At 40.1% G+C, this 13,480-nt stretch overlaps 1 protein-coding gene across 1 annotated transcript; it reads left to right on the top strand.

Annotated features, from left to right (window-relative positions):
• The first annotated feature begins 12,028 nt into the window (after positions 1–12,028).
• Positions 12,029–12,970, top strand: LOC142355593 (uncharacterized). The gene has a single exon (XM_075407702.1). It carries the CDS (start codon positions 12,029–12,031, stop codon positions 12,968–12,970), a length of 942 nt encoding a protein of 313 aa, XP_075263817.1.
• The last annotated feature ends 510 nt before the right edge of the window (positions 12,971–13,480 follow it).

Genomic DNA, 13,480 nt, shown 5'->3' with positions numbered 1-13,480 from the left:
GCTGGTGGGAATTTACGGAAAAAATCATATTTCTTCATTAGTTGTTTAGCGTCTAAGTGAAAGGCATTGGGTAGGGTCACTGCTCATGCAGGAGAACTTTCAATGTTTCTTTTAGAATAGTTGAAAATAAATAAATGGGATAGCACATAATCCGTTTGCAATGGTATCAGAAAACTTTACTATTTTATTCTCTTTCGAAAATCGTCTTTTCGGACTTTATTTAGTAATAAAGTTTTTGAAGCAAAAACCGGTCTCCTTTGTCCTTTGTTCTTTAATTGTTTGGTTTGAGGCCTGTTGGATGTTATTTTTATGTTGAATAATTATAGAAATAAAGTCATCTGAATAAGTCTGAGTGCAAAATTTTGATGTCAGTAGGCGTTGGAATTGAGTTTTGTGAGAGAATCTGTATCTGCATGCAGATACAGAAATACCTGATCATAAAAATTTGCTTAGTCGTCAAAAGGCTCAATTTGTTCCATATTTGATAGTGCTCATTGCTTCTTAGAGATCCCAGAAGCGTCAATTGTTGACCATGGTGCCGTTCATTATGGCGCAAAAATTCCCTTTGAAACTGAATTCACAAAACAGTGCAGATATCAGATGATATTAAGGTGACTTGAAAACCCATAAAACTGGTCTTTTTAACTTGCGTTCGGTTACTGCGATGTACTCGCATGTTTACATTCTACGCACTATTATCTGTGTGCCTACGTTCCATCACCAGAACCCCATTTGAAGAGACAACTTACCTCCGTCTCTACTGAAGTCGCGAAGTCGCTGTCTCAAATTTATAGGTTTTAGGAGCGTTTTTGCTTCTGCCATTCCAAAGAACTGCCAACTTTTTCACATGTCTCATATTTGTTGATCAAATCCCGGCCCAAATCGGAGCTTTGGGGTGTACCGCCATTTCTGTTACACAGGTTAATACTGCCTGTGAGCTTTCGATTCCGTTTGCTGTAATTCTTCCTTTTCGTTTGGTTGTGATCCGCCAGTACGTTATCCGTCCCCCGTTACAGAGCACATGCCATTACTTATTAAATTATCGTTAAAAACTATGGCACGTGCGGTTGGTGAGTGCAAATAGTATACATCCAAGACTCTGGTTGGCATATACGCAAAAAAATCAATTTTGACAGTATCTGTTTAGCGTTTAAGTGACGGGCTTTGGGCGGGTTTACGGAACATGCAGGAAAACTCTAAACGTTTCTTTTAGAATAGTTGAGAAAAGACAAATTGGATAGCACATAATCCGTTTGCAATGTTTTCAGAAGACTTTTATTTCTTATTTTCTTTCTAAAATTGTCTGTGTGGACTTCATTTAGTAGTAAAGTCTTTGTAGCAAAAACCCGTCTCCATTGTTCTTTAATTGTTTGGTTCCGTCCTGGTGGACTCTACTTTTGTGATAAATCTTTGTTTTGATAGAATTAAAATCATCTTAATCAGTCTGAGTTGAAAATTTTCATTTCATTAGGCGTTGGAATAGTTTTTTTGTGAGAGAACTTTATCAGGCAAAAATCACGCACTCCGAAAGAGATTCCTGCGCATAAAAAATTGCTCAACCGTCAAAGGGCGCAATTTGTTTAATATTTGATGGTGCCCTTTGCTTTTGCGCTTTAGTTTTTCTTTCTGTTTACGATGGGTGTTTTTTCTTTCTCAGAGAAAGCGTAAACAAGAAAACTAACAATTCCAACAAATTTTGCTTTGATTTATCCTCACTATAGCTGAATTTTCACTCATGTACGTGATTACTGGCTGCTAGCATTTGTTTCTTGTACTGCTCCATTGTTGTTCTATTTACCAGGACATACTCCTGAAAGACGAAAATGTGAACTTAAACTTTTAAAGCTGGCATATTTAACTTGCGTTTGGTTACTGTGATGTACTTGCATGTTGACTTGCTAAGCACATTTACCTGTTTTCTCTATATTCCATCACCGGAACACCATTGAGGAGACAACTTACTTGTTTCCTCTTTGAAGCCGCTGTGTCAAACTCATATGTCTTAGATGCGTTTTTACTTCCTCCATTTTTGCGAACTGCAGAACTTTTTCACATGTCTTATATTTTTTGATCAAAGCCCGCACCAAATCGGTTCGTTGGTGTGTACCTCCACTTCTGTTACACAGGTTAATATTGCTTGTGAGTTTTCGATTCCGTTGGCTGCAGTTCTTCCTCTTCTATTGCATGAGGTTTGTAGACTGCTGGAAAGAGTCCTTAAGCCATTACTTGTCTTCTGAAGTGTAGGTTCTGTGTCAGTACGAAAAAGAATTTGCTTGTTTAGATTTTGTCGGTGAGCTTGAAGATGGTGTTTTTACTAGCTTCAACTCAGTTTTCAACGTTACAAAGGCACAAAAGCGTGCTTCCTGAAGGCGCGCTAGAAAATTCTTAAAATACAGAAATTTAGTCCATTTTGTTGTTACTCTTTTTGGCGAAATGTAAAAATGAGTTGCTATTTTGACCTTTTTTAGTAATGGCTTCTTAATTTTTTTACCGGTTGGTTCTCCATTGTACTGTGAATTTTGATTTTGTTCTCTTTGTTGAGGGCAAGTATTCACTATGCAGAACCTTCGAAAAATTATTTTGATCGTCAAATGTTATCTCTTGAGGGATTATATATAATGATGTTAGAATTTCGATCAAACTATAGTCTTAAACTTAGTGAGAATTAGAAAGAAAGTTTGACTTACCAGATTAGAAAGACAAGCAATTTGATTTTGATCAAAGAAATTATATAAATGAATCGTCAAGAAATGGTGCTGAGAATCAATATTCGGTTCAAATTGGTGAATCTAGATAACTATTATTAGAGTTAGATTAATTGATGTAAAATCTTCCCAGCACGTATTAAATGATGATGATATCTCCGGAAGTGTGAATGAATTCTTAGAAAAGTGCAAATGCATTCCATTTATGGTTCCCTTTGCGACTGATTTGCAGAAGCAAACCATATTGGGTAACCCTTGCGACCCCCACTATAAATCACGGTGCTAAGATTAGTTTTGTATCTTGACTTTTTCACACTGATAATGGGTATATATACAGCTGATTTTGAGTCCTTTTTCATCCCCAAATTCAAATCACCATCTTGATCTTATAATCAGATCTCTCCTGTAAATCTCTAAATTCTACTGTAAAATATCATTTTGTTATTCTCTCATTTTTGAGAAATTAATTCTTTTACTTAGTTAAAAACGCCTTTTATTCCGCTTGCGAAAGTCCATAACCCAACAGGTTATGGGCCCAGCAATTTTCTAAGTCATAAAATTGTTTTCCAAAACAAAACCAATTTGTTGTTGACAGTCGTAATCTTTTTCTGCTTAGTACCTTTTCTTTTCACAACTGTTTTGCCTGCTCAAACTTCAATGGATCAACAGACAGTGAAGCTGCTGACCTACACAGGAAAGGCACAGGACTTTCCAATCTAGAGCACAAGATTTGTGGCGATGAGGCAGACGAAGGGACTCTACAAATCACTACTGGGGACAGAGGAGCAACCCAATGAGCCTGCGCCACTGGCCAATGGGGCAACCAATGATGTTAAGAAGAACCACAAGATGCTGAAGGATGCATATGAGAAGAAAGTTGCAGACATCAAGGAGCAACGGAACAATGTGTGGTGCCATCTGGCACTGAGTCTAGATGCAACAACCCTCATGCTGATGAGACATGACTGTGTGGGAGATGATGGCATTGGAGATGGAGCAAAGGCTTGGAAGCTTTTGCAAGAGAGATTTCAGAGTGCGGAGACGCCGACAGTGGTGACTTTAGTGGCACAGCTTGCTCGACTGCAGCTCGAGGATTCTGAGGATTTGGACAGCTTCTTCATCAGAGGACAAGAGTTGCTCACAAGGCTACAAGAAGCAGGGGAAGCAGTCTCAGAGACCCTCTTCAACGCCTTGGTCCTCAATGGTCTGCCAATGAGGTATGAAAGTTTTGTAATACAGGAAAGCTTCAACCCGGCAACGAACTTCACAGAGTTGAGGAAAAGGCTGCAGAACTTTCATGAGAGCACGGTGCAGAGACACAAGGGACAAAGTGGTTCAGTGGCACTGGCAGTGAAGCGTGACTTCAAGAAGGGACCCAAGAAAGGAAACTGCTTTGTGTGTGGGATCCCTGGACACTTTGCCAAGGACTGCAGGAAGAAGGAGACAGCACAATGCAGCAAGTGTGGTGAGAAGGGTCACCTAGACAGGGCATGCAAGAGACAAAGAGATGGAGGCAAACATGAGTCAGTGGCAATGGGTCCAACATTGGCTACACCAGACGAGGAATGCTGGGCAGCTCTTACCCAGTGGAAGACAGCAGGCATGCTAGTGGACAGTGGTTGTACAGATCACATAGTGACGAACATCGATGCGTTTCTGGACTTTGTGCCCATTCAACCAGTGGTCAGAAATCCCAACGGAGAGGCTTCCAGAGTGGTGGGCAGAGGCTGTGTGAGAATCAGCATACCCTCAAACAAAGGGGAATTCCAATGCGAACTCAAAAATGTTCTGTGTGTGCCGGACTATTCTTCAAACCTCGTATCAGTCTCAAGATGCGCGGAGTGGGGAAATAGCTTCACTTTCGAGAGAGGAAACAGCTGCATGAAACTCCAGAAGGGAACTCGGGTAAAACTAACACAAGAAAATAATTTGTTTTACTTACCCTGCAGCGTTCTAGAATTCAAGATGAGTTCCAACAGCGTGAAACTTGACAGTGCAAGGAAGTGGCACAGACGATTGAGTCATTTGAATCAAGCGGATGTGGTTAGGAATGCACCAGAGACAGTGGGGGAACTCGATGATGTATGCAATGTGTGTGCATTGGCCAAGATCACAAAGACTCCAGTACCAAGAGTGGCAGAGACCCACTCAGAAGAGAAGCTGGAGAGGGTGTTCACAGACGTGATGGGACCTTTCAGAGTAGAGTCACTGTCAGGGTTCCGGTTCTGCATTGTGTTTGCAGACCAGTACACGAAGTTTGTGTTTGTGGACTTGCTTAAGGCAAAGAGTGAAGCACTGGCCAGCCTGAAGAAATTTGTTCACAGTGTGGGGACGCCCAAGAAGCTGAGGCAAGACAATGCGAAGGAGTTTCTCTCAGAGCATTTCGAGACGTACTGCTTGGATGCAGGCATTCTACAGGAAAAGACCATACCAGAAACGCCACAACAGAATGGTTTAGCTGAGAGGTGCAACAGGACACTGCTGGAGATGGCAAGATGTTTGCTCATTGACTCAGGACTTCCCAAGATGATGTGGGGAGCAGCAATTCTTCACGCAGCAAGGATCAGAAACTTGGTTGTGAGACGAGGAGAAGAAAAATGCCCAGCAGAGCTGATGAGAGGTATAAAACCTAAGCTTTCAATTAGTAAATTATCTATTTTTGGTTGCACAGTCTTCATGAGGAAGAGGGACAGAGAAGTCAGCAAACTTGAACCCAAGGCACTGGAAGGGAAGTTTGTGGGTTACACTGAAGGAGAAAACGGATACCTGGTGTACATACCCAACACACGCAAGGTGATGGCAGTTCGAGATGTGATCATCAAGGAGTCTGAAGTGGGCTCAATCCCTGACAACAAAGAAACGGCGGACCTACTAGATGATGGGTCGGAACTGGGAATCTGGCACCCAGATGATGGTCATCAAGATGATGATAACAGAGACAGACAGGACACATCTACTGCAATAAAGGAGGAGTGGCATGACGCAGGGAGCGTGAATACTCAAGAAACAACACTGAGACAAGAGGCCTCGGATGTTGGAGAAACAGCACTAGATGAAGAATCTACTGCAACAAGAGGGAGTCACAGAGACTCAGATTCACTGGAAGACAGTGACACAGAAGACTTCTCACAGTTAGAGACAGTTGGCTTCAATGAAGATGCACTGGAACACGCGGACAGAGCGGAGCCCAGACGAGGGACACGAGCAAGGAATGTTCCGCAATTTTTTGGAGAAGTCAGGACCCATCTTGCTGTGACTGAGGGCGACTATGTGGAACCCAAAACAGTCTACGAAGCCAAGCAAGGTGACGATTGGGACCAGTGGCACCGGGCAATGAAGGACGAGGTCAAGGCACTCCAAGACAACGAGACTTGGAACCTAGTGAGACCACCCACAGACAAGGACGTCATACCGGGCAAATGGGTTTACAAAGTGAAATTGGGACCCAGTGGTCAAGTGGACAAATACAAAGCGCGCTATGTGGCGAAAGGCTTCAAACAAGTGGAAGGACTGGACTACTTTGAGACTTTTGCGCCTACCTGCAAGCCAGAGACATTCAGGATTCTACTTCAACTATCAGCGAAGCAGGGCCATGTGATGCACCAATTTGATGTCAAGACTGCTTTCCTGCACTCACCAATCGAGGAAGAAGTGTATCTGGAACAGCCACAGGAGTTTGTAAAACGCGGATCAGATGGGGAGAAGTTAGTATGCCGACTAAATAAATCAATTTATGGTTTGAAACAGGCTGCTAACAACTGGTACAAAGAGCTGGCAAACTTCCTACTGAGACAGGGGTTCACCAGAAGCAGGAACGATCACTGCTTGTTCGCAAGATCAGAAGCAGAGGATCACACCTTCATCTTGGTCTGGGTTGACGACATCATAGTAGCATCAAGAAGTATGACAGTGGTCTCTGATGTCAAGAAGGCACTAGAAGCAACCTTTCACATGGAAGACAGAGGGAGACTACACTGGTTTCTGGGTCTAAGAATCAGACGAGAAGAGGGCAAAGTCACAGTCGACCAAGAACGCTACATAGAAACAATGCTTGAGCGGTTTCAAATGGATCAATGCAAACCCTCAAGAACTCCAGCTGATTTGAATTTGAAACTTCAGACAGCACAGAACGGAGACGAAGAAGTGGACCAGAGGATCTACAGAAGCTTGGTTGGATCACTTCTGTATCTGGCCAAACAGACGAGGCCAGACATCATGTTCACAGTCAACATTCTGTCCAGACACATGAATGCACCTACCAATCAACACTGGATGTGCGGAAAACGACTTCTGCGATATCTTCAAGGTTCAAAAGGTTTAAAACTTACTTACACAAAAGAGGCTAGTTATGATTTAGTGGGGGAAAGTGATGCAGACTGGTCTGGAGACGTGAACGACAGAAAATCAACAACGGGCTATTACTTCAAGCTCAACGGACGTGGCGCAGCACTCAGCTGGGGTGTCAAGAAGCAGGCCACAGTTGCTCTTTCTTCATCAGAAGCAGAATATCAGGGCATGGCAGCAGCAGTTCAGGAAGCACTCTACCTGAAACAACTTCTAGAGGATTTTGGCATCCAACAGAAACGTCCAATAGCAATTGGAGAAGACAACCAAAGTTGTATCAGACTCTGCCAAAACCCAGTCATGCACAAAAGGAGCAAGCACATCGAAACAAAGTTTCACTTCATCCGGGACAAAACAGAGGATGGGACTATTTCAATTCATTACGTTCCTACAGACAAAATGGCAGCGGACATCTTCACAAAGTCCTTACCCGTTTCGAAAGTGGAAACATTCAGAGCAGTTTTGATGGGAACAGACTCTACGCAATCAGCTCAAGTCTGAGTGGGGGTGTTAGAATTTCGATCAAACTATAGTCTTAAACTTAGTGAGAATTAGAAAGAAAGTTTGACTTACCAGATTAGAAAGACAAGCAATTTGATTTTGATCAAAGAAATTATATAAATGAATCGTCAAGAAATGGTGCTGAGAATCAATATTCGGTTCAAATTGGTGAATCTAGATAACTATTATTAGAGTTAGATTAATTGATGTAAAATCTTCCCAGCACGTATTAAATGATGATGATATCTCCGGAAGTGTGAATGAATTCTTAGAAAAGTGCAAATGCATTCCATTTATGGTTCCCTTTGCGACTGATTTGCAGAAGCAAACCATATTGGGTAACCCTTGCGACCCCCACTATAAATCACGGTGCTAAGATTAGTTTTGTATCTTGACTTTTTCACACTGATAATGGGTATATATACAGCTGATTTTGAGTCCTTTTTCATCCCCAAATTCAAATCACCATCTTGATCTTATAATCAGATCTCTCCTGTAAATCTCTAAATTCTACTGTAAAATATCATTTTGTTATTCTCTCATTTTTGAGAAATTAATTCTTTTACTTAGTTAAAAACGCTTTTTATTCCGCTTGCGAAAGTCCATAACCCAACAAATGAGAAAAACTTATATTGATTGCTGCTGAAAACCGAAAACGAAGTTTTAGTTCCAAAGTTAAATTATGCTGAGGAAAATTTTGATGAGCAACAGATCTGCTAAAGAAATTTTCATTAAGGAAAACAATCCTAGACATCCAGGAGATTTATTTTACATTTTGTAAAACCGTCATTGAGTTGCCTCTTCAGGATCAATTCATGTTCTTTAAGTTTCCGCATCATTTCAAGATCTCCGTGCAAAATCTTCATGAAACACAAGCAAAAATTCTTGCAACATACGTAAATAGTATTATAACAACGAAATATATAGGAAGTCCAGAGCTAACAAAACCTTCCAGTTCAAAAAGACTTCCAAAAATATCGGGACGTTTTCTTATATCAAAAAGCTCATCCGAAAATTATGAGTCACTAAAAATTATCATGTCACTTAAATGTACTGATTTTGTCTTTATAAATAAATCATTGGTTTTTCTTCAGCTTCAAAAGATACGCATTTATATCAATTGTGAACGTAAAATAAATGTTGCGTAAGGAATCAGTAATAAGTAAAAATGATGTTAGGAAAAATAAGAAAAATTTAGCAAAAATGCATGTTCAGATAAAATGATGACAATAATAGTTGATGAGAGAACTTTATGACCAATCCGTTAGCGGACACACACTGCCAATTAAGCAATTATAACCACTTCAAAACGGCTTTTCATTATATACGTCAGCAAATTAAACTGACAAAGTATCATCCCTTAATTTTTAAACAAAAGTTAGTTGGCTTCAAATACAAGATGAGATGACAATGTCTTAGCGGCCAGTGACAATTGATATAAATCTAACATAACCGAGCAAATAATTGCAACTGTTAATATTCTGAGATCAGTAATTTTCAAATCGTCCTGATAAAATCAGATGGCCAATTGACCTCTCTGCTATTGTGTCCACTAATAACTCCATCCACCGAGCCAAACAATTGACCCTAATGGTTTCGACCATACTTAGTGGTTGGAGATATAATATGATCAAACGGTTTTTTGTTCTGTCATACTCGCCCAAACGCAAAAGAATATATGTGTGATATCATTAGAAAACGAATTCAACGTAGAATTGTAAAGTCATTTTTTATTTTCGTTTTTTTTTGTTGTTTAAAATTTTCGTTTGGTTCTCGTGGTTAAAATTTTTGTTTGGTATTTTCCCGACTTTTTGTTCACTTAATTTCAACTGTCTAACCATTAACGTTGGCAAAAAATTCTTAATGTTAATTAAACTGAGACGCAATAGCTAAGCTGTTACTTGTCTCTTGTGAACCTTACTACGGAAAAGATTTGAAGTAAAAACGGAAAAGATTTTGATCCGCAATTGTTTTTAGGAATTTGTACTACATTTTTTTCACTTTTTATTGTCAATGAGAAATGGAAAGTAAGCAGTGGTCTTGATAACGCTAGAAAAGTAAACTAAGATAAGAAAATGAATGTGTACTATCAAAGCGAAAAATTTATTCAAACGTGTTTTAGAATGGCAAGAGAAAGTTGGGTTTCCACCGATTTCAGGGCATTATAGAGTTTTTGATTTCACATGGGGCTCTTTTGATTTCACTATTGACTGCTCTTTTTTCACTGCTTTTTATTTTGATATTCTGCAAAATCATTTAAACTTGACACATGTGTTCTAAAAGCGAATGGTTGGAACTGATTGAACATGTCAATGAAGAGCAAATGATTTTTATTTCGTTGATTTTTAATTTTTTTGAACAGATTATTTGATTAAGGACAAAATTGTCGTGATCTTGAACGCGACTCAGAAGGAATTCAATAATCTGTGTTTTGAAATAAATTGGGAATTGAAAATAAACGAAATTTGACCCAGTGTATGTTAGCACTTAGCTGTAAGAAAATAATAAGAATTTTTAGATTAGACATTTTTTACAGGTGTAGCATGTGAAATTTGTTCGTCCTATTTTGGTGGAAATGGCGCGTCTAAGTTCATCATTAGATTTATAAATTTCTAATTTGATTTCAGCGGGCGTTAGAAATGAGTTTCTGTTGCGGATGCAACTTCAAGATGGCTAAATACGGAAGTTATGATTTGCCGCAAAAAAAACTTGACTTTATGTCCCACATTGCTAACTGTCAGTTACAAAAAAACATGGAAACAAAACATCTGAATTTGACTTTTTCAATGCTAGAAATATGTTTTTCACTACATATTAACGGTAACTAACCGACATTCAACCTTCTGATGTTACAATTACAGACGCTAACGATTACTTGGTTGTGACAAGAGCAGACAGTGATCTCCTGCATGAATTTTTTACTGGAATCAGACGTCACCAAGGACATTTTTTTGGAAGTTGTGTTTCAGACTTCACCCCTACAAGAGGTTCTAGTTTTTTGTACTGGTTTCAGACGTCACCAGCAGAAGTCCGCCCGAGGTCTCAGACGCCACCTCTGATGTCCTGTTCCTCTGTTAGATCGAGCAAAAAATCTCTAATTTTTTCGACAAAAAGCCACCAAAAAATTGAAATTTTCCCCCAAAAAACCTGTTTTCTGTTACTATAACACCTCGATTGATAAACTTTGACTAGTTTTATTATTCTAATAGCAAGTAAAAGCAATTTAACTACTTTGAAAAAAAAATTGGTGAGAAAAAGGCCAAAAGTCAGAAAAACGGTCGCAAAATCAGAAAAATCAAAAAATCCATTTTTATTTTCTGATTGCATATTCTAATGAAATACCAAAAAAGCCTTCGAACTAATTTTTTGAGCTAGTTTTCAAATAGCGAGAAGGCCATTCTAGTCGATATATCATACTGGAGACAGAGAACCAGTTGCATGTTTTTGTTGATGCATCGATTGTTGCAACGTGTGCTGTTGTCTACCTCAGGAGCTTGAATAAGGCCAGCAACGAAGTACAAACGGCATTCGTGATCGGAAAATGCAAAGTAGCGCCCGTAGAACAGTTGAGCGTTCCAAAGTTGGAACTAGAGGCATCTGTCACAGGTGTTCAACTCCTGAATTTTGTTAGACATGAACTCTCTGTTGAAATCAGCAATGTTTTTTATTGGACGGATAGTCAAGTTGTCCTTGACTGGATTGGTTCTTCCAAGAAGCAAACAATTTTTGTTGCTAATCGCATTGCAGAAAAAATAAAAAGAAAACCTGACAACCGGACAAACTTAAACCCAGCTGATCATGGTACTCGTGATTTAGAACCCAAGGAAATTGAAGCAAAATGGTTTAAGCCACCAGATTTTCTCTCCACAAATGATGTCTTTTGTAGACCTACAAAGCAAATGCCAATTTGTGCTGCAACAACACGATCTGCCTTAAGAACCAAGACCCCAGTACTCGACCCTAAACAGTTTTCAACATGGACAAAGATTTTGCTAACGATAGCTACTGTTTTCAATCTGATCTACAGAGCGAAGAAACAGCGTGACAATCACCATCAATACACTGTTGAAGACATTGAATTATCAAAATCTTACTTGATACAAATGTCGCAAGTCAATAGCTTCCCAAACGTCATCGATTGGCTAAAAGGTAGCCTTAAACTGGACCCGAAACTCAAACACAGGTCGTTAAACCCAATGGTTGATAAGAACGGTATATTACGCGTCTGTGGAAGGCTAATTTTTGCTCCCAGTGAACTCGAGTTGGCCAAGCGGCCAATACTACTTCATGCAAAAGATCACATTTGTCGTTTATACCTCAAACATGCCCATCGCATCTGTGTGCATCAGGGAACAGAAGCCACTAAAGCTTTTGTACACCAAAGGTACTACGTAATTGGTCTCCGCAGAACTCTGCAGAGCATTAGATACAAATGCTTCCTTTGTCGACGTTTCGAACCGTAAAGCATTGAGACTTTTATGGCACCACTACCTGATTGCCGCTTCCCTACTGAAAACAAACAATTTACATTTGCCAACTGCGAATTAGACTTTTTCGGCCCATTTTACATTGAGGAAGAAAAAGATAAGCTTCAGAAACACTACGGCCTCATCTTTACTTGTCTGGTAACGCGAGCTGTTCACTTGGAAACCTGTCCAGATTTGAATACAGACACTTTTTTGAACGTCTACCGCCGCTTCACGTCGCGAGGATGTAAGCCCGCTGATTTGTACAGTGACAATGGTAAGACTTTTGTTGGTGCCAAAGAAGAACTTAAAAGGTGTCTGAATGATCTCGACAAGGACAAAACTCACAAAGCACTCGCGGCACAGACCACCAAGTGGCACTTCAACCCACCTTATGGCCCTCATTTTGGCAGCGCTTGGGAGCGGCTGATCCAGAGTGTCAAGCGGACGCTCCTGATCATTCTAGGGTCAAGAAAGTTTACTTTTGACGTTTTCCACACAATCATGGTTGAAGCAGAAGCTATGATGAACTCCAGGCCACTTACAAACGTGTCGGTCGCCATGGAAAACGAAGAACCATTGACGCCAAACCATTTTCTACTTCAGCGTCCTTACAACTCTCTTCCCCCTGGTATCTTCCCGTCAACCAAGCCAGCTAACATGAAGTCTTGGAAGAATGTTCAACAATTCCTCAACCACATCTGGAGGAGACTGGTCCGGGAATACCTACCGATAAAGCAACCAAAATGGACCGAAAACGGCGGGAATTCAGTCAAAGTCAACGATGTGGTGTGGATCCTGAAAGACTTCACCCCACGTGGTATTTGGCCTCTGGGAAGAGTAGAAGAAGTGTTCCCTGGACGAGATGGTAACAACAGAGTAGTTAAAGTGAAAACAGCTTACGGCCCTTTCGTCCGCCCCGTGTCCGGTCTCGCCCGTGTTTTCTCTGATTAGCTTTTTTGTTGATTTTTTTTGCGCTCCGGTTTTAGGCAAAGGGGGTTGCATTTAGTTTTATTCAATTCAATTTGGGTTTATGGATTCTAGCTGGAATTGGAAACAATATTTATTTGGTGAATTTATTCGTGTTTTACCCTCTTATTCCTGTTGCCCCGTGGAGCATGTTGCGGATGCAATTTCAAGATGGCTAAATACGGAAGTTAAGCTCATTTGCCGCAAAAAAAACTTGACTTTATGTCCCACATTGCTAACTGTCAGTTACCAAAAAACATGGAAATAAAACATCTGAATTTGACTTTTTCAATGCTAGAAATATGTTTTTCACTACAGTTTCTGTGGGTGAGAGAAATTTACGATAGAAAAGTATAGCCGAACTCGTATAAGCCCTGCCGATTTATATACTGTCGGTCACCTTTGTTGCAGAGTAATTGTTAAACAACTCAATTTTGTCGAGGTATTTAATCGCTTCCATCTTTAAACTTTCTGACACACACACACAAATACACG

Source organism: Convolutriloba macropyga, unplaced genomic scaffold (genome assembly GCF_964194025.1).
Source record: "Convolutriloba macropyga unplaced genomic scaffold, txConMacr16.3 SCAFFOLD_2585, whole genome shotgun sequence".
NCBI lineage: Eukaryota > Metazoa > Xenacoelomorpha > Acoela > Convolutidae > Convolutriloba > Convolutriloba macropyga.
The sequence above is the reverse complement of the archived record's forward strand: the minus strand, read 5'-3'. Positions and strand labels throughout refer to the sequence as shown.